General features: G+C 39.5%; 1 protein-coding gene across 10 annotated transcripts in view; it reads left to right on the top strand.

Annotated features, from left to right (window-relative positions):
* The window catches only part of DOCK10 (dedicator of cytokinesis 10), a 277,597-nt gene that overhangs the window by 153,892 nt on the left and 101,773 nt on the right, over window positions 1–21,932 (top strand). For all 10 annotated transcript variants that reach the window (XM_053597597.1, XM_053597595.1, XM_053597593.1 and 7 more), the window contains exons 5-9: window positions 10,327–10,399; window positions 10,656–10,778; window positions 11,031–11,165; window positions 19,785–19,968; window positions 21,536–21,621. In XM_053597597.1, the coding sequence (XP_053453572.1) occupies window positions 10,327–10,399; window positions 10,656–10,778; window positions 11,031–11,165; window positions 19,785–19,968; window positions 21,536–21,621 (601 nt within the window). The remainder of the gene's footprint in view (window positions 1–10,326; window positions 10,400–10,655; window positions 10,779–11,030; window positions 11,166–19,784; window positions 19,969–21,535; window positions 21,622–21,932) is intronic.

Genomic DNA, 21,932 nt, shown 5'->3' with positions numbered 1-21,932 from the left:
TCTGATTTGAGTTTTGAATAAGGTTCCATTTCTCATGATCTTATTCTTTGATGAGCTTCCCTTTCCATAAGCAGCTGTAAAAGGATTAGAAAAGCACCATATGGCCAAAGAGGTTTTCTCACAATGTTTTGTATAATATTCTTGTTTGCCACTTGTTTCCTGTGTTTTCATGGCAGCTCATCAAAAGTCATGAATATAAAACAACTTCCATAGAAATGATATTGATCTAAAAACAGCAAAAAGGAAAATAAACACCTAATTTCACCCCTAACTCTCAGGAATGTAAAGTTGTTAGGAGAAGGTGACTTCATTTTGCTTCTGCTCAGACATTGCCTCCACAGAGAAGTTCTCCTGACTGTCTGAACTAGCAGAAATTTATTTACTAAATAAATTTCTTCCCTTACTAAAAATCCCCCAAAGGCAGGGACTTCTCACTGCAGAAACTCTTGCAGGCTCAGGAAAACACCTGATACACAGTAGCTGTGCAGTAATTACCTATTGCATGAATAAACTGAGCAGACGACAAATTTTTAAATGTAATATTCCTGGCTGGAATTGAAGTTACTCACATTCAAAGAACTACCTCGATTTGATCCTGCCCAGCTCACTGACTTGTCTAGCCAAGATAACACAAATAATTAGAAATACTCTAAATCAAAAGTTAAGTTTTTCTTAATACTTAACATTGAGATGACATACACTGAAGCTAATTTTTTTAACAGATATGTGGTAAGAAATGGAGCACCACTTTTCCAGATTTCCTACTCTCCCAGAAACTTCCTTTCCAGATTTGGATACTTGGAAGCATCCCTGTTTATTCCCGAATGCAGAATTTGAAGGAGAGATTATGAAATAGTTTTGAGAAGTGACATTTGAGCTGGGAGGTGAATGAACAGTAGCTGCCAGTGCTGGGATCTTGGGTAAAGGGTCCCCAGAGGAAACAGTAAGGACAGAGGCCCTGAGATGGACACCAGCATGGTCACTTGAGCACAGTGACAGTTAAGGGGCTGGAGCTGAGATCTGGAGGGGACCTTAGTCAAGGAACCATGTGGACCCTGGAAAGGAGCTTGGATTTCACTCTCATTGCAACAGAAGCCTTGAAAAATTTCAACCAGGATTGCAGCGTGATCTGGTTTACTTCTTTAAAAGATCCCTTGGTCTGCTCTGTGGAGAATAGGATTGCAGGGACCAGAAACTATACAAAAAGGAGGCCATTTTCTTTGGAGTTACATTAATGTAAAGACCAAGACAACATTCCTCCAAAACCCCGAATCTTTATTCAAAGCACTGAATATTAACTTCTGCCAAATTTGACTATTCTGTTAGACTCACGTCACTCCAAATAGAGAACCTCGGGAAGGTCCGCCACGGCAGCTTCCTGAGTAATTGTTACATTCAGAACCTCAGCATGCTAGTCACACACTTTTTGTAAATGCAATTGAAAAGCAAAGCATTTTTTATCATCAAGACTTCCACATTCTGAAAATAGTTCTAAGAAATGGTTGCAACTTGGAAGCTGCGTCCAAGCAGTTAGAAGATCACACATCACGTGAGAGGATGTAGACAGAGGTAGCTGCTCTTTTGAATAGATGCCTTCCCTCCGTCTCTAGGTCCAAAACACTCTTCATTTATTCTTCTATTCATCATGCCATAAAGGGTAAAAGTAAATTAAACATTACACATTCACAGTATCCTTTCTCCATTCAAACAATAGAGAAATCAACTTCAAGTAAGAACAGAGTCTGGACATCGTTGTTGGATTCGAATTCTCACAGAGCATGAAAGGATTAATCTCAGGAGGGAAAATGAGAAAGTAAGAAAAATGTGGTTGAGAATTTCTCTTACTTTAACTAAGGAAAGTAGAAATTGATACCAAGAAGGAGAAAAATAAGCTTGCCACAAAGTGAGAAACTTTAATGAGTTATAAGTGCTGTGGAACCCCCAGAGTTGACCACCTCCCTGCATTAACCACCTCCCTAAGTTGACCTACTTTTCATGGACTCAACAGGCACCACATGTACTCAATGTGCCAGCCGAGCTCCTTATGTTGACCACCTCTGTATATTGACCCCCCGTTACAGTCCCTTGGGTGGTCAACTTACAGAGGTTCTACTATATATTCAAAAGTCAGAAGTTCTAGAATATAATCCTCTAGTATATGTCCCAGAAAAATTATTATAACATTGAACAACAGACATTTTTTAAATGATCTTGCAAGAGCTAAGTACTCCTCCCCAAAACTACACATATTTAGGTCAGTAACAAAAACAGGCAATTTACATGATCTTTCTGCGGCTATTTAGAAGTACATTATTTTCATACCTCTGGGATTAAAAGAATTCTCCTATGCCTGCCACTACTTTATAAAATTAATCATTTCTTTTCACGGGTTGCTGAGGCTGCAAAATGAAAATTGGCAATTTTGAAAAAGTGGGAAAAATTTATTCTTTAAATTTAAAATTGTGTTATTAGTGACTCTTAAGAACTCTTTTTAAGTGCATGTTCATAGGAAAGAGAGATTGTTTTGGACTATATATAAAATGTACAATTTCACACATTAGGAATAAATATCAGTGCAGAAAATAAAAGCAGCATGAAATCATACACCGTCATTGATTTCATTAATCCACTGGGTAAAAAAATAGAGATATAGGACATATTAAAAAAATTACTGCAGTTGATTTGATAGAAAGAAGATATAAAGAGAATAATAAGAATATATTTTGTGACTACAGATCAGATAAAATATGACTGAATTATTAGTTGGGCTGAATTATGACAATAATTTTTTAATTAAAAGGATTTTTGAGTATCTACAGTGAGCAGAATGGGCTGGTGTCATGAGTGCATTATCTCATTCAATATCCATAAGCCTATGGACTAGGGACTGCTGCATTTTACTCAGGAGACTCAGGAACTGAGAGGCAGCATGCTCCACACCCACTACTAAGAGCTAAGGAGGTGCCTGGGCAGCCCTACACTCCTTCTCTGGGCCATTTGGATGTAGAAATGAGACATGAGATGGCTTGTAAGTAGCAACTACTGCTGGGTTCAAACACCCAAGGGTAAAAGCCCCTCATTGTGAGATCCCAAAGGCTCTTAGAGACCACACGGCGCTCCGGGGGAAGAATGTGGAAGTCGGTGCCAGACGGGCTCATCTTTTAATGATCTTTAAAGGAGAGAAGTCATCATAAAACAGCCCAGCAGACAGCCAATGAAAGTGAAGATTGCTCTTTAAAGGCAAGAGGTTGTGCCCTGTGGCTGATTGAGAGCAAGATTGGGAAGTAAGAGCTCTCTGCAGCCCTCAAACCTCAGCAAGGGTTCCAGTCTGCCTCCCCTGCCCAAGAGCCTTTACAGATATCTCTGGCCACCCTGCTTCTGTTCCCCTTCCCTCACTGTGCCTTGATGCTCCAAGCTTGATCCCTCCTCAGAGCCTTCACTCTTGCAAGCTTGGTCCCTCCTCAGAGCCTTCACTCTTGCAAGCTTGGTCCGTCCTCAGAGCCTTCACTCTTGCAATTTCCTCTGCTGGAATGATTTCCCCCCAGATTGTCACAAAACTGGCTGCTTCTCATTCTCCACTCACATGTTACCTGCTGAAAGAGTCCATCCTTCCTGCACTTGGCTCTTGCTGTTCTAACCAGGATCATTCTTCTCTTCTCTGGCTTTGTCTTAACAATCATTTTCACTCAGGAAAATTATCTTATTTATTTATCCTTAATTAATTACTGACTTTCTCCTCCCCTATAATGCAAGCTCCTCCAGTTCAGGGACTTACTTCCTGAGATGTGGTTGGTATTAATGCATCTCTTCTGCACATCACGTTTATCTGGAAACTGGGTCTTAGAGTTGCAAAGAATAATCTCCAAGAATTCAGATGTATTTCAATTCACATTGAATTTGATCGAGCAAACTCAAAATTAGAAAAAGCCACCAATGAAAGGGCTCGCCCACATTTGTTATAACCCAAACACCAGAAATGACTAAAATGTAAACTCATTGGTCTGCACGTTTTAAAAAAAAAACTGAAGAATTGGATCGGTGTGGATATTTTTAGGAACCATTGAGCTGGGTGAGTGTTGCTCTTGACCTCATTGGTGTTATCGGCCTCATCTCTTCTGAGTTATTTTTAAATTATTAATACTTAAGCAAACTCCAGAGGAGCATTTAACAAAAAAATTATTTTAATGAAGGAAGCAATTGGAGATATTGTAAGTTATAGTATAATGTAGGGTAACTATCTAAGTATTAAATGTAACATTTGGGGAATTCTTGAAAACCCTTCCAGCATTTGTAAGAAGCTCCCTTTTCTTTTCCTGATCTTCTATCCTTCAAAAATAATGGGGAAAACCAATTGAGAAATTCTTACTCAACATTTCTTTGAGAATAGCTTATATATATGGTTGCACAATTTTTACGCTTAGCACAAAAGAAAATAATTAGTTCCGAAGATGTTATTTGTGTCACTCTTTGTATCATTTCTTCAATACTTTCAACATTTTCCCACTTCATCAATTTTTAAATGTTTTGCAAATTTTCTAACAGAAAAAAGGTGAAAGACTTGTCTGCAATAAATATCTCTATTCTCACCATATAGAATATATCTTTTACGTTTTCCCTTTTTTTTTTTTTTTCTTTTTGTCCATTCACCTATCCTTTTAGCCATCCATCGGTCCACTTTATTTTTGGACCACTTCAAAGTGAGTTTAGAGCATCAACACACTGCCTCTATAAACACTTCCGAATGCGTATCTACAAAAAGAATAAGCTGTTTGCAGCTTATTCTTTATTTTGATATAAAATATACACCCAAGGAAAGGCACAAATTGTAAGGGAACTATTTGATAACTTCTGATTATGCATATACCCGTGCAGCTCAAACCTCATGGACATAAAGCACATTATTATGACCCCCGAAGTGTTAACTACCACCGCCCAGGTCAATCCTCACCTCTACTTCCTTGTACCCCCAGAGAAACCCAACGTTCTGATTCCCATCACATTGGCGTCCTAGCAGGTGAATGCTGACATTTCTGGCTTCTTTTCCACATATAATTCTGAGGGATAGCCATGCTGAGGGGTCTGTCAGGGGCTGCTTTTGTGTTCTGAGTTACTAACATTCCTTTGATGGATCTACTGCAGTTGGGTAGCCATCCTCCTGTTGATAGACACTCCTGCAGCATTTGAGCTCAGTTCGTCTGAAGTGACTTTAAACCCATGGATTTTTGTGAAACTTTGGCCATAACATATAAGCTACTTCAGTCATTATTTCCACTCCTGCACTGGAAAATTTGTGAAAAATCTTCTCTTGTATTTAACATTCTACAGTGAAATTTGTGAAAACCTTACTTTGTTTTTGTTTTTGTCTGTCTGTTTTTTAGAGAGAGGGTCCTGCTCTGTTCCCCAGCCTATAAGGCAGTGGCATAATGATAGCTCATTGCAGCCTCAAACTCCTGGGCTCAAGTGGCCCTCCTGCCTCAGCCTCCCAAGTAGCTGGGACCACAGAAGCCCACCACCACACGTGGCTAATATATATATATTTTTAGATATGGGGTTTTATGTTGTTGTCCAGCTGGTCTCAAACGCCTGTCCTCAAGCAATCTCTTGCCTCAGCCTCCCAAACTCTGTTGGCTGCAAAGGACAAAATATGAGTGTTCCAGACTGTTTCTTTACTTTTTTGTTTGTACGTCATTACTAGTTTGAAAAGCTAGTCCCACCTTCCTTGTTTCTAAGTATCTTGAAGAAATAATGTTAATGAAAGAAATTTGGGCTGAGGCACCTGGCAAGTATTGTGGTCCATGGTTATCAATGTATGATTTTACACATATATGTTTTTTCAAATGCCTACAAAATTACTCTTTTGTAAGAAAGAGAAGGAAGGATAAGCCTTGCTAACCAAAGAAGACAGAATAAGGAGTTCGGAAAGGACACTGATGGGAGATGACTAGCTTAGGATCCCAGGTTGACGTCCCATCTCCAACCTGGTCTCCCTTGCTGCCTCCTCAGTTTTCCCTACTCATTCTTTCCTCTTTCACCTGAGCTGTTTCTTCAGTCCTCCCTCTACTGCTGTCCCAGCCTTTTAAGAATCCTGGAACACTCATATTCATCCTCTGCAGCCAACATACTTTGAGTAATTGCTCTGAACCTGCCTCTGAATCCCAGGTGACATGATACATCTCATAGAAGGGGGAGAGAGAGGAGCATTGTGTTTATGGGCTTTCTTTTACCAACCAAATGAAAAGATGAAAGGAGCTGCTTCTTGTTCAAAGAACATCAGATGATATTCAGAAGAAAAGGAATCTTTTTGGTGGGGTGGGAAGAATTTCCCAGCAGTCGAAAAACTTCAATGTGTACTCTGCTATTTGTTCTGCCTTCACTTAAAGTTGACCTTGACCGAAAGGCACAGAACAAGATAACATCAGTAATTGGCACAGATGAGCTTGAGTATCTCTAAGGCTCTGCAGAAAGGAAAATTAACTTCAGGAACATTAAGATCTTTTGGAAAAAAAAAAATAGGTGCAATGTTACTTAACATGCTTATGAAAGGTGTTTCAAATTCACTTTTCTTAAGTAACTATTATAGGCTTTGTGCACATCTCGAAAAAATGACAAGATTAAACAAGACTATTGAGCCCCAGTATTGTGTTGAAATGTATGATTTTACACATATATGTTTTTTCAAATGTTATTTTTTTTTATTGTTTCAGGTTCATTGAGGGTACAAAGAATTAGGTTACACTGTTTGCATTTGTTAGGTAAAGTCCCCCTTATAATTGTGTCCTGCCCCCAAGAGATGTGCCATATGCCATAACCCCGACTGACCTCCCTCTCTCCCTCTCTCCACTCCCTCATTCCCCCACCCACCCCTAGAATTGATTTGAGTTTTTCACTGATGTGGGCACGTATTGGACCATCTACTGCCTTTGTACTAGAATTGAGTATATTGGATTCTTGCTTCTTCTCTCTTGTGATTCTTTACTAAAAAGAATCATATATTTTAATCAAAAGCAACATGACAATCCATATTTAGACTTTAAATCCAAAACCTCTGTATGTGTACTTTGAACTTCTTTGGACTTGTACATAAGTCACAGATACGTAAAGTCATATAATCATGTTAGTCATTAATATATTATTGAAGTCTGAGACAGTACAGGCTCACAGATGTAAATTACATATATATTAACAAACATTTATGGAGCATCTATTGTGTACCAGATCTTGTCTTATCACTCTTTTTTCAACCCTATGGCAATTAAATCGGACTGTTCCCATTTTCAACTGTTTATCTGTGGGTCTTGGAATTTCACCAAGAATATGCATCCAGAGCAAAATAAAAAAGGACATTGGTACTAAGACTGATATAAGACTCCAGATACCATTCCTAATACTCAGTCTCAATTACTATGTTTATCAGAATAGCCTTATTGTTCTTTGCTATCAATTTGGGTAGCAAGAGACATTCGTTGATTTGACTTTAAGGAAAGACAGGCATGATGGTGCATCCTGTAGTCTCAGCTACTTGGGAGGCTCAGGCAGGAGGACTGCTTGAGCCCAGGAGTTTGAGGCTACAGTGAGCAATGACTCTACCACTGCACTGCAGCCTGGACAATAGATCAAGACCCGACCTCTACAAAATAAAAATAATTCAAATAGTAAAATACTTTTTAAAAGTATTTTTATAATTTTTAAAAACCCGTTATATATATTAGAGATTGTTGTTAAGATTTTATTCATCAAAAATGTGTTCTATAGCTAAAGAGATAGTCACCAAGATGCATTCCAAAGGCAGAATTTTAAATTATACCATTTCATATTATTTCACTTCTGGGATGTCCTTGTTCACCTTGCCTGGCATTGATTCAATCAGCAAATACATACTGAACATCTACATCTCAGTGAGACATATGTGAGAATTCATGTGGGAGACCCTGGCTTTACTAAATATATAATTTGATGGAGGGCTGAGACAAGGGGGCAAATGACAGAGTCAGGTAAACATGATAGAGGACTCATACGCAGAGTCTACAAAAAGAGAGTCTTAATGCTATAGACTCAAGATATCTTTGTGGAAATGGTTTGGGACACAAACTTTTATCAGGTTACAATGGACTATGATTCAGCCTTAAAAAGGCATGAAATCCTGATATAATATGATTAACTTTGAAGGCATTATGCTAAGTGAAGTAAAACAGATTTGAAAAGATAAATATTATATGATTCCACTGGTATGAGGTGCTTACATAGAATTTTCAAATCCATAAATGCAGATAGTAGAACAATGGTTACCAGGGGCTGGGAGGAGAAAAATGGGGATGTATTATTTAATGATAGAGAGATTCAGTATAGATTAATGAGAAAGGTCCAGGTATGGATAGCGATGACAGCTACATAACAATGTGAATGTATTCATACCACTGAAAAAAGGTTAAGATGACAAATCTTAAATGCCACGTGTATTCAACCATGATAGAATAGAACTTCTTATCAGGACTGGAGAATGTGGTTCTCAACTGAGGTTTTCCATAGTTTAACAGTGAGGCTGCTATTCTTTCTGTGCTCTAACTTTCCCTCCTGAAATGAATGGCATGTTCATCCATTTCATAGAAAAGGTGAGAGTCCCAGGAAGCCATTGGTTAGCACCCTATAGGAATGCACAGTGTGGCAATTTTATGTGTACTTAAGCATGAAGAGTCCTGATCATTCACCTTCTTATCCATGATATCATCCACATAGGGAGCAATTTGTGATGAGAATAACACATGGTCTCATTTGCCCAATAGTCTGATTCAGAGATCATTTCTACACAATATAAATGATCATAAAGAAAACACTGTTTTGTTCCCTATCTCTGTATTTCTGGCCTTTTTTAAAAAAGAAACTCCACATGTAAGTGAGATCACACAATGTCTTTCTGTCTGGCTTATTTCACTTAGCACAATGTCCTCCGGCCTCATTCATGTTGGGTAAAGTGTCGTGATCTTATTTTTTAGGGATGAGTGATATTCCACTGCATGTATGTGTTAGTGTGTGCATGCACACCCTACACGTTCCTTATCTATTTGTCTGCCAGTGGATAGCCAGGATGCTTCCATATCTCGGCTGTTATGAACAATGCTGCCAGTAAGATGGAAGATGGATATCTTTATGACGCAATAACTTTATTACCTGTGGGTATCTAACACATATGCTAGCTCTATTTTTTATTTCTTTAGGAACCTCCATACTGTTTTTCAAAATGGCTGCCCCAGCCTACATTCTCACCAGCAGTCATGAAGAGCAGGTGGTAGGATGAGGGGAGGAGACAAAGTGGCAGGTACATGGGAAGAACAAGTCCAGAGGGTTAAGGTCCAACATTTGACTGCAGTTCACAAAAGTGTATGTGTTAGAGATTCTTTGTTAGATAAATAGAATTTAACTGCTCTTGTCACAAAAATAGTAAGTACATGAAATGACAAATACGTTAATTTGCTTCACTGTAGTAACCATTTTACACACACCTATATATGTGTAATATATGTCCTATAATATCAGATTGTAAAGCTCAGATATGCACAACACAATTTAATTTAAAAAGAGAAAACTACCCCATGAAATTGCTGCTTAGTAAAGGGGCCAGGGAGCCGGACATCAAGGAATGCTTGAACCTTGGGTGGTATTGTCTAGTTTCTGTTCAGGCGTTAGTTATGAGATAGAAGCAAACCAAGGAAAATAGTTTATGACTGATTTTACCATCTGCAAAACCAAGTGTCTATGCTAGCTCCTTGGGCTGGTCAGTGACACTGTGCCTTACATAGGTATTTCCATGCCACCATGGTAATGCACAAAGCGAGCACAAGTCCTTTCAGGACACCTTTTGAGAAGCCATAGTTAGGAGACATCTTCTCAGGATCATGGTTCTTCGGGGCAGAGCTCTTTCAATGCCCATCTTGTACCCTTGAGCATGCCATGTGTAGAAGGTAACGGGAAAGATCAGGAAAATATCACTACTCAAATTCCACTTCAAAATGTGGGAGAAGGAAATAGAAACCATCGAGCCTTTCAGAGTGTTATGCTTGCTTCCTCTAAAGCAAAAAGATATATGTTGGTTTATATAAACAGCAACACCATGTTTAAAATAGAGATTTATTTACTGGAAATAATATATAATGGTGTAGAGGAAATATAATCCTTCCAAAGGAAATAGGATCTTTACGAGATCGTATTATTTTATGAAAGTTTGTAAGAATGCTAGCCCATTACTTGGTTGCCCGGGGGAACAGCTGAGCACAAAAGCAAGGTCTCAAATGATGAATCAAAATCTTTCTTTTTTATATTTTTTAATATCAGAGCAGAATACAAACCAGAGAAACTTCCTTCACACTCCTTTGAGGTTGACCATGAAGATGCCGATAAGGATGAAGTAAGTCAATTGTTGAAAGTGAGATGGATGGTTAACTCCTGTTGCACCAGAGCATTTCCCATTCTTACCAGCTTTTCACCAGGTTGTAGTAGCTGTTTGAGCCAGGGCTTTACTCAAAATGAATCACATTTGTTTTGAAATTGAACATGACTTTAGGATAAGTCAAGAGAGGAAAAGGAGTCTCTGTCTTAAATGTAGTGTCTGGGTGGGAGGCCCACAAAAGACGGCTGTGATGCTAATGCTGCTTTTTGTTCAGGACACCACTTCCCACTCATCCTCTAAGGGCGGTGGGGGAGCCGGAGGAACTGGCGTTTTCAAGTCTGGCTGGCTCTACAAAGGAAATTTTAACAGCACCGTGAACAATACTGTCACTGTCCGGGTAAGGAGACAAGACTCATCTTTGTCTCTTTCACCTTTCTTGACACCCCCTCCTTCAGCCACAGCACAGAGGAGAATCATTTATGTTGAGCTTGTGTTTTATGTAACAGTTTGCGTATGAAGTAGGATGCTTTTCTCTAGAATGGCGCCCTAGTAACATTGTGCCCCTAAATGACGTAGAACATCTCTAACTTCCATGAGTAATAGCGCACTGCAATTTGAACAACCTCCTTGTATCTTTTCCTTCATTTAGTCATTCAAAAAGCGCTACTTCCAGCTGACTCAGTTGCCAGATAACTCCTACATTATGAATTTTTACAAAGATGAAAAAATATCCAAAGAACCCAAAGGCTGCATCTTTTTGGATTCCTGTACAGGTGTGGTGCAGGTGAGTAGAAATCCCTTCCCCACTTGGGAGTCTTTTTATTTTTTTTTTAATTTGAAAAGTGTATTCAATAAATACTTATGGAATATCTGATGTAAACCAAAAATTGTCCTAGACTGTAGGAATTCACTGAAGAGCAAGGCAGCCTAGATCTCTGCTTCCATAAAACGTACTTGAATAGAGCAAGAAAAACAGGAAATAAGCAAAGACGTAAGTAAATAAACAGAATGGAATCAGTTTTAGTGCAAAACTGTCCTACTTTTGGACAGTTTTGCACTAAAATAAACAGAGTAAGAGAAGGGATTGAGGTAAGTGGTAAGGTTGGAAATGAATATTAATACTTGGTAAGTAAGAAGATTTGAAGAAAGAACATTTGATCTACAAGCTAACAGATAAGCAGGGGCTGCAAGTGCAAAGGGCCTGAGGCCAGAGCAAGTCTTTACATTCAAGAAGAGAAAAATGAGCACCAGGGTGGCTTCAGAGTAGGAATCCCCAGAACTAAAGAAATTCAGTAACGTAATATTATATAAACCACATAGTATCAAAACACATAGTTCATAAATGTTATTTTTATAATTAGGTAATCATGACAATAAATTTACAGTGTGCATATATATGCATCATCTTTTGTCTGAGAAAAGGTTTTCTCCAAAGACAGGGATTACATTGATTCCCAAGAGTTTAACTTCAGAAACAGACCTAGTGCTTTTAACAAGTAATGTTCTACAAGCCCTCAGTCTTCACATTATTGCCTTTAGGATTAAATATGCCGTGTGCTACTGTGGCAAAGAGAAGCAGAGTAATTCCATAAACCTCAGTTGGACATCCCACTTTCAAAACATTTATTCTTTCTACTCTAATGAAATAACTTTCTTTATTCCCTCATACGTAAAAATTGCAGCAATCAAGTGCTTTAGCAATCTCTCCTCAAGTTTCCCAACCTGACTCTGGCTCATTAAAGTGGAGGACTCTGTTTCTTGTCAGAGGCCAGTAGAGCAATACTTTCTGTTGCCACTAAGCCTCGGTACTCACGTGGTGTGTTGCTAGCTGAGATTACATCTGGGGGCACTTGGACATGTGAATGCAAAGAGTGTTCTCTCCAGTTACTTAGTCCTGGCCTATTTCTGGATGGTTCATCTGCTAAAATCTGGAATTCTTCCAGGAAGTAATAAGGCTGAACTTTAAAAGGAAAGAATTAATTACGTATTGCAGAGCACTCTACTAGAAGTGAAAGATAATTGCATTTTAACACAGATGCCAGCTTTCCATATGGAAAGGGCAATGATGACCTTAATGGAGGGTGGAGATAGTTTTCTCTGGTTGGTCGCAAAGGAGAATCTTTGGCCTCAGAAACATGAAGCAGAACTTCAGCAGTGAAGATCAATAAATACATTTGATAGACATTGAGCTGAAATTTTTAAATATTTCCTTTTCTGTTGGTACTTCAAAGCTTTCTCTGGCAAATGAGTCATTACTTTTTAAAAGAAGTGTCCTTGTGTTTCTCCGTTCTGTATAAAGTTGGTGCAGATGAGGAGATACAGTCTAAGGTGCAATATCTTTCTTCTTCAGAGAGTCATAGAACTCAGTGTTGGACCCACATTTTTAGTGCCCTAATATGACCATCCACTATAGGAACCTCTTCTCCATCATCTCTTCCTTAGACTGTTTCAGACTCTGCTTAAATATTGCCCTAGAAAGAAAGAGTCAGATGGGGCACAGTGGCTCATGCTTATAATCCTAGCACTCTGGAAGGTCAAGGTGGGAAGATCCCTTGACCTCAGGAATTCAAGACCAGCCTAAAGAAGAGCAAGACCCAGTCTCTACTAAAAATAAAAAAATTAGCCAGACATTGTGCTGGATAACCGTAGTCCCAGCTGCTTAGGACGCTGATGGCTTGAACCCAAGAGTTTGAGGTTGCTGTGAGCTAGGCTAATGCCATAGCATTCTAGCCTAGGCAACAGAGTGACACTGTCAAAAGAAGGTAGGAAGGGAGGGAGGGAGGCAGGAAGAGAGGGAGGCATGAAGGGAGGGAGGGAGGAAAGAGTCTTACAAGGGCAAACACAAGCTTGATGTTCTTGCAAGTCAGCATTCAAAATCATGGTTTGCCATTTGCTATCTGAAGATGTTGAGTAAGTTGCTTTTCGACCTCTTTATCTCAGGTTCCTCACTGTAAAACTAAAATAAATGTGCTAACGTGTGCAAAGGACTGAGTGATAGCATAGTCCATCTTTCTTTCTTATTTCTTCCTTTAATAATGGAAGTCACAACTTTAGGATATCGACATTCCACCGTGGGATAGCCTTCCAAGAAAATCTTGATTCACTTGTCTGAAATGCTTACCTAAATGTACGAATTGATCTATTTCTTTACTTATTCATCATATATTCATTAATGCATTCAACAAACTTACTTAGTGCTTGACATGCTAGAGATTGTGCTTAGGCATGGAGAGTTCAATTCCTTGTTGAAGTCAAAATCAGAGAGAGGCATAGCTGTGTACTCACCATCACCCCATATCACGAGAGCTGTGGTGGACTGGGAAAGGCAGAATCCATGCAGTGTTCTGCGAACTCAAACTGTGATGAACTCTTCTAGGTTAGGCTGTGAGTCTGTGCAATGAAAGGCGGGCCTCTCTATAGCATTCCCCAAGCTTGATTTTGTGCATATATATATTTTATTTTTTTTAAGGGTTCAGCTCTGCTCCTACATTTATATTCTTTTTTATCAAGAACCTTTATCCAGTTTCTCTACATCCTTTATAGAGGCAGAGACTTTACTTTGGGAAGACAGACATCTGGGTCACTTGCCACTTTGTGTGAGGGTCCTAGTTCTTACATATTTGTTTACAACTCTTTCTGATTTGTAAGTTGGGAAAGAAGAGTTTGAGTGACATAGTCTAATCATTGCTGTAGTAAACTCTAGGCACAAGATGTGCCTAAAGATGAATCACATAACCACAAAAGCACAGAGCAGGTGAATAATGGGAATGAGTCAGGCCAGTTTTTTTAACAACCATTACGAAGTTCCCTTGGATAAGACAAAAAAAGAAGAGCAAAATCTTTCAAAAAGTACTACCTTTTATCTGACATTCTTAGGCAGTTCAAGTCCACAGCAGCCTTTGGTTGTATATGCCATTTCATATTGCCTCATCCAGACCCAGTTGATGTCATTATGTTTTCCTTAGAATGATTATTGGAATATTCTCACGTGTATTACGGGGTGACCTCAAGTAGAGCTGAGCTTTGACCCAGCTTTCTCAGACACTTCAGGTGATGTGCAATTGATGAGTTTTTGGATCTTGGCAAAAATAAAAGGCCTACCCATCGTTTTCCACTTGTTTGTAACATTATCAAATGTATTAGGTCTGTTTTATAAACCTTTGCTCCCAATCTGGAGCAGAACTTCTAGTTTTTGCTGCTTTCATTTTTTTCCTGGGACTAAGGGATAGTTGGGCCTGTGTTACCTCATTTTGTTCCTTCAGAGTTTATTCATTCACTCGTTCTCATACCCATATATCCATCCATCCATTCCAGCCTCTGCCTCTGTGGCATAGAATGAATGGCCCAAGAATCCCATCTGTCTTGGGTCTCTGTTTCAACCATGATAATGGCTGATAAAGCTTCATAAAAGCTTACATGGGGGTAGGCAGAGTTCCAGGGGGTCTTGGAACCATGTGCAAATAGGGTCCAAGACAATGGCTTCATGAAAGTAACCAAAGGCTAGAGGCTCAGGTACCATCCTCAGGTCACGTAGCCCACTGCGCGAGTGAAGTGGGTCCAGGGATGAGAAATACGGGCATCTTGGGCTGTGTAGACCCGCAGTGTGCATGCACACAGACAGCCAGTCAAGTTAGGGGCAAAGAGGAGGGGAGTTCCTTCCAAGGAAAACAGATCCAGGAGCAAATGTGACCTATAAGCCTCCCGTTAGCAAACTCTAGTACTAAAGATCTCACTTGCCAGGGTCACAACAACCAAAATGATACTTGCCATTTTTTTCATCTAATATATTATTTGACAGCAGGTGATAAAATATGCATTATTATTGTCCGTGTTTATTCAAATAGAATTCAGGGAAATAGAGTGGCTTTCCCAAGCCACAGAGCTAACAAATGACAAAATTAGATTGAGTCAGAAGCGCATCCAAGATGACAGAAAGGTGCCCAAGGAAATGCTCATCGTATGGAAAGTGGGCACACTCCCACACTTCCGTGTAGCCTACGTACGCCACGTAGGTAGAAGAAATACATCTGCAGCTTTTAGCAATGAGTTTGGGATGTCGAATTCATTTAAGCAAATTCTGCATATGTCGGAAAACTTGTGATATCAAAGCATGTGGAAAGGCCAAATATGTAAAAAGACGTGGCTTCTGTCTTCAAAGAGCTTCTAACCTGTGAGTGGGATATCAAAAAAAAAAAAAAACAATCAATGGGTAGAGGGAGGGGGATTGAAAGGATCACACCTGCGGTGCATCTTACAAGGGTACATGTGAGCCTTGGCAAATGTGGAATGTAAATGTCTTGGCAAAGTAACTAAGAAAATGCCAGGAGGGCTATGTCAACTAGTGAGATGAAAATGTGTCAAATAGTCTATGAACCAAGTGTATGGTGCCCCATGATCATATTGATGTACACAGCTATGATTTAATAAAAAAAAAAAAAATCAAGGTATACGGAAATAAACCATGTATGACAGACCGCAAACCAGAAGTCCTGATAACATGAAAGAATGAAATTACATTTATCACGGCATGATGCTATATTATCTTAAATATGTATTATGTACAATATTGTCTTTCTGCTTCTCTGCTTACTAATAGATACTCCATTAAACCATCATGTAGGCAGAAGGAGGGAAAGCATTTTACTTGAATTTTTTCCAATGCTTTATGACTGGAACATAAGAGATACCGAATATATTTTTGTTGCATGATTGAACAAATAAACGTGCAAAAAGAGTTGTGTGAATGGTAGCTACCAAAACAATTAACCTAGATTTGATGTTGTGTTTTTTCTTTTAAAACTCTTCTATAGTTTCCTGCAAAATTTTGTAAAAGATTCAAAGAAGGCTGGGTGTGGTAGCTCACACCTGTAATCCTAACAATCTGGGAGGCTGAGGTGGGTGGATCATCTGAGCTCAGGAGTTCGAGACCAGCCTGAGCAAGAGCGAGATCCTGTTTCTAAAAGATAGCTGGGCATTGTGGCAGACACCTGTAGTCCCAGCTACTTGGGAGGCTGAGGCAAGAGGATTGCTTGAGCCTGAGAATTTGAGCTTGCTGTGAGTTATAAGGCCACAACACTCTTCCAAGGGTGACAAAGTGAGACTCTCTCTCAAAAAAAAAAAAAAGATGCAAATAAAATAATAAGTATGGAATGGATATTTGGTGGGGGTAACTTCCCTCTTGGATACTGAGTCTTCCATGGGCTTTCCTGGTTTCTTGCAGTATCTATAATTTGAAACTTTTTCAGATGAACATTGTGGAAGCAAAAGTTTGCCACACTCATTAAATGCATCATATTCATAAGTTCCTGTTATTTATGAAGACACGTGTAATGATGGACTGTGGGAAGCTTGACTGAACAATGTAGTTGTGTTGACTGCAAGGGACACTGATTCAAGGGAAATAGAGGAAAATTTGTGGAATAAAACGATGAATGTGATTACTTCTTGATTACCCTTTTAATGATTTAACAATGATACTTAGAAGTATTAAGATGTTGCGTTGATGCTCTACTTTCGTCCTCTCTCTTTGGCTCTTCACTCTGCCATTATCTTCAAGAGTCCTGAGAGTCAGACAGAAAGTCGCTCAGGCACCTCCATCTTTCCCAACAGAAGCTTCTCCACACTGCGAATAGTTCTGTTCTCTCAAAATAGATAAAGATGATTTAGTTGTCAAGAAGTTGCAAAGAGAATATTTATTCATTTTACTTACAAAGTCCCTTTTCGTGAAACCAGTGCCTGTAATACTTTGCTCAGTCTTTCTTTAAAACAGCTTTGATGATATTGTTGAAGCTGGCAACCACATCCAAAATTCATTGAAGTCCAGAGTACAATTTATTAAATCAATTTTTGTTTATATTTGTAATGTCTTATTTCTTAAATTATAATGATTTCTGGCATCTTTGTTTGCAAGTAGGTAATAACCCACTGTTAATTTTGATCCAATATAAACACTTTATAAATTTTGCATTTTCCTGACCCCATTATGTGCAAAGAGCTTGTCCTTGGAAGAGTTTAGAAAGGGGCATTTAAGCTGCAAATTTCTGCACTGAGAACTGCAATTAGCTTTTCAGCCAATTCTTCTTTCTCTTTCAGTTCCTAAATTGTACTCCATCTTGAGGCAATGCGGTGCCCTAGGGTGTATTCCTGCCCACTTAGAGAGACCATGACTTCTCAGGCCCCAGTTTTTGGTGTGTGATGGTGGCAGGGCAGTAGAAAGAAAGATGGGGAATGGCTGGTTATCATCTGTGGGTCTGGCTCCCTGCAATGTGTGAGTCTATTCAGTGACTGGGACAAGGAGCACACTGCCCAAGCATACAAGCATTGTTTCCCTTCTTGTCACTTGCTACTGACATAATCCCAAACACATTTTAATTAATCTCCCCAGCCTCAATTTCATCATATGTTCAATGTAATGAATCACACGATTTTTCTCATCATGGCTGTAAAATGCAGGGCAGGTGTTTAAAAGAAGTTGTGTTAGCAGCAGTCATCTTGCTGTTGGGAAAGTTGAAAGGCACAGCTGTCTTCGGATGGCCTTTGAAGACTTCCCAGGACATGGCCAGAGGAATGTTAAAAACTGGTATTTTCTTGCACCAGGAAATAGCAATCCTGTTCTCAAATATAATTTTATACTTTGATATTTAGCCACAATCCCATAACTATTGCTCTTATTTATGGTTCTTCCCCTATTTTTATTCATTTTAATAGAGCTATACTGTGTGTTAGGCTTTGTTCTATTACAATTAGGAATTCACTATAGGCTTTAGAACATGTGTGTAAAAGTGGAATTGGAATCCTGCACTGGAATTGCCCCTGGGAATGAAACAGAAATGGAGTATCCTCAGTAATTCTTACAATAGTCACCCTGGTTTAATAAGGCTAATTTCCATTTTGAACCTACATTCTAATCTCATGACTGGAATATATAAAATTGTAATAATTTGCTCTTATATTCTCTTGCTTTAAAGATTTTTCCCAGAACTTTAAATAGCCCCACTCTTTCTTTTTAAGATTTCGAATTAAACATTGCCTTCTGGGTAAGGCCTGTTTCTGACCGTCTGGTCAAAGTACCTACTTGTCCCATCAGCCCATTTTAATTTTCTGAACAATAGAGAATCTCTTTCAATTGTTTGTTCATTCCTTCAATTATTCATTCTTCTTCCCTACTAGAATGTCAATTACCCAAGAATAGGAACTGTTCTGTTTCATTTGTAAAATAAGACTGTTTTGAACCCCTTGTTACTGAGCCCTTCTGAGTGTTGGTGCTATTACAGGATTTAGAGGTTAATGACTAGACTAGTCTTCACGGAGATAGCCTTGAGGGTCACATACATATATTTATAAAACAGACAAAAAGGGATAAGCATATAATTCCAAATTATGGTAAGTGCTTTGGAGGTCATGGGTTGGGGAATCGGGGAGGATTTTAGCTGAGGTTTGAAGAGTGCACACAAGTCATGTACAGACACAGGACACAAGGGGCAAGTGTCTATTCCCTGTGCGGGTGAGAGCTTGAACGGTGGGACAGTGGTCGTGGAGCCTGTCTCAAGCCTTGTGGCAATAGTAAGGAAGTGGGAGGAATATATTCAGGAACTAGAATAAGACCTTGTGAGTTGGTCCCCAAATACAAATTAGAGGTGTCAAGTTACAGAAGAGTCTGGAAGTTTCTGGGGAAGCCAGAGCCAGGAAAGGAATTGAGTCATCGCTGCACATGGGTGTCAGTTGAAGCCATTGGACTAGGTGAGAAAGGGAGGGAATGGAGACTGAGGCAGAGCCAGGGTTCTCATTAGCAGTCACGGGGAGAAGGAAGAGCCAGCAGAGGATATGGAAAGGTGGCAACTGATGAGGTGAAAAGAAAGCAGGATAGAGTGTGATGCCAGAAACCAAAGCAAGGGGGTTTCAAGAAGGAGGAGGTGGACACCATGTCAATTCTGCTGGAAAGTCAAGGAAGATACAGAGAAAGAAATGTCCCTAGGAGAGGCTGACATCACAGAGCTCATTGGTGACCTTGGCAAAAGCTGCCTCTGGGATGTAATGGGGTTGGAAACCCAACGGGAGTGAATCACAGAACGTAAGTTGAGAAAGTGAAGGCAGAAACCCAAAGCAACTATTTAAAGAAGCTCGTAATTTACTCACCCATGTGCCCGAGATGAAACTTCTTGGCTAACATGACCATCCAATCACCAATAATCTAAGTAAGATTTGTCTTAGTGCAAAAAGCTTTCAAAGAAACCAAACAAAATGATTCATGCTAATCTAAAAATTTGTCCCATTTCAGAAAGTTTCTGAATGTTACCTACCTATATGAAAAGACTTTGGAAAGCCAGCTCCACGTGAAATGTCTCCCGCTCTCTAAGACTTATTATTTGGTGTTCTTGTTTCTGTCTCTCTTTTTCTTCCACAGAATAATAGACTAAGAAAATATGCTTTTGAATTGAAGATGAATGACCTGACCTATTTTGTGCTGGCAGCTGAGACGGAGACAGACATGGATGAGTGGATCCACACCCTCACCCGCATCCTGCAGATCAGCCCCGAGGGAACCCTGCAGGGGCGCAGGAGCGCAGAGCTCACCGAGCTGGGGCTGGGTGAGGGACGCAGGAAACCAGCTCCCTCCTTTGTCAAGTGGGACCTGTTCTTTCCATTCATTTACCCTGCTAGGAGTTGCGGTAGCTGTCTGATCTAGCTCATTTATCCCAGAGCTATTTGCTCCAAAAGAATCACTCCTAAATCTTTACCTAACAGTGATGGTCACCAGACATAAGCACGATTTTGAGGCAACCCGCAAGGATATGAGGCTGTCACCTAGCAACCAATGCTGGGAATCGTTTGTCAGCAGCATCAAACATGTGTTTGCATCTGATAAGATGTTACCTTAGAAGGGGGATTTTCTGGGGAATTTGGCCTTTTATTATATTTAATTAATGAACTTTATACTCAGTAAATGCAAATCTTCCCTTTAGTTAAAAGGCAGCTTTCATTTATGCTCTTCGATCAGACTGAGCTCCACTAATATGTGAAAGTTCCAAAAATTATGCAGGGGGCGACACGTATGGCTCAAGGAGTAGGGCACTGTCCGCATATACGGGAGGTGGTGGGTTCAAACCCAGCCGCGGCCAAAAACAACAACAACAACAAAAATTATGCATGGTAGTAGAGATTTTTATAAGACTAAAATTATTCTTTTTCCAAGTCTAATGCTCTCATAAGTTTCTAATTCATTCTCAACAAAGAGAAGGGAGCAAGAGAGCAGGAGGTGGTGTCAGGGTGTCCCAAAAGTCACCATACGTAAGGAAAATGGGAAATTGTAGCTCAATGTACCTTCGTTTACAAAACATTCATTATAAAATTTTGCAAAATATTTACAAAATTTTCTGTACATGTGGCCACCTCTTTCTACATACACACGAAGTCTTCTCTCCCTCTAATGGTGAACACATTCCAAGATATCTGTGTCCACGGGAGTTTGTTGATTTTCCTTGGTGTGGAGACTTTTGGAACACCTGTATAGCTATGTGAAAGGGAAGCTGGCAACAAGCAGAGAGAGCCAGTCCTCCCAAAGAAGAACTATTACTATTTTAAGACATTTTGTACAGTTCATGGTACATTAGAAACCAAAGGATCTCTAAGTTGTCATAGTCCACGTGTCATATGCTCCAAAGGCAAAGAGTCATGGGATCATGGGGAAGAAAACTGTTGCTGATTGTAACATAACTACTATATGCCGTAGTGTTCGGCGTTTGCTATTTATTTAATAATAAATCAACGTAGTATTGATGTTTACAATGTCTGACAGAGTGTGAGTAGCTAGAGAAAGCAGAAGGATTCTAAACTGATGGCCTGAGGGTCCTAATTACCACCAATGCATACATATTCAAGAAAACTTTAGGAAGCATTAATGAAGTTAGTCGAGACAACCCAGCGTTGTAAGGGTCAAAGGTTCTTCGGACATGGGATGGTGCCATAGCAAGAATCCCAAAATGATTCTTGTTTCTAGGCTCAGATCACCCAGCAGTAGGGAGACTGCTGGAATAAAGGCAAAATGAAGCACAGGCTCAACAACACCCCTCCTATTATGTCTTATACGTCACAGGCTAGAAAAAGGTACAGCTCATGAGTATGACTCAGTAACCTGCCTTGGTGTATCTTTTCAAGATCCGCTGGATAATCCCGTAACTTGTGAATGCACTCCTGAGGAAACAGATTCTTCAGAGAACAGCCTCCACCCAGACTTCGCAAAAGTAATTAATTTGACATTACACTTGCAATTCAGCTCGACTTACGTATTAGTTCTTGCTTTTGTGGAAAAGATGGAAATATACTTTTTGAAGATTTAGGCTCAGAAACCAATTCAGAACTTTCCATTAACCTACGCGTTTTACTTAATATGCACACGCAGCACTCAGAAATAAAAGCATCATTTTATAAGATTTTATGAGTATTTTTTTTTTATTGTTGGGGATTCATTGAGGGTACAATAAGCCAGGTTACACTGATAGCAATTGTTAGGCAAAGTCCCTCTTGCAATCATGTCTTGCCCCCATAAAGTGCG

This window comes from Nycticebus coucang, chromosome 7 (genome assembly GCF_027406575.1).
Source record: "Nycticebus coucang isolate mNycCou1 chromosome 7, mNycCou1.pri, whole genome shotgun sequence".
NCBI classification, from domain to species: Eukaryota; Metazoa; Chordata; class Mammalia; order Primates; family Lorisidae; genus Nycticebus; species Nycticebus coucang.
The sequence above is the reverse complement of the archived record's forward strand: the minus strand, read 5'-3'. Positions and strand labels throughout refer to the sequence as shown.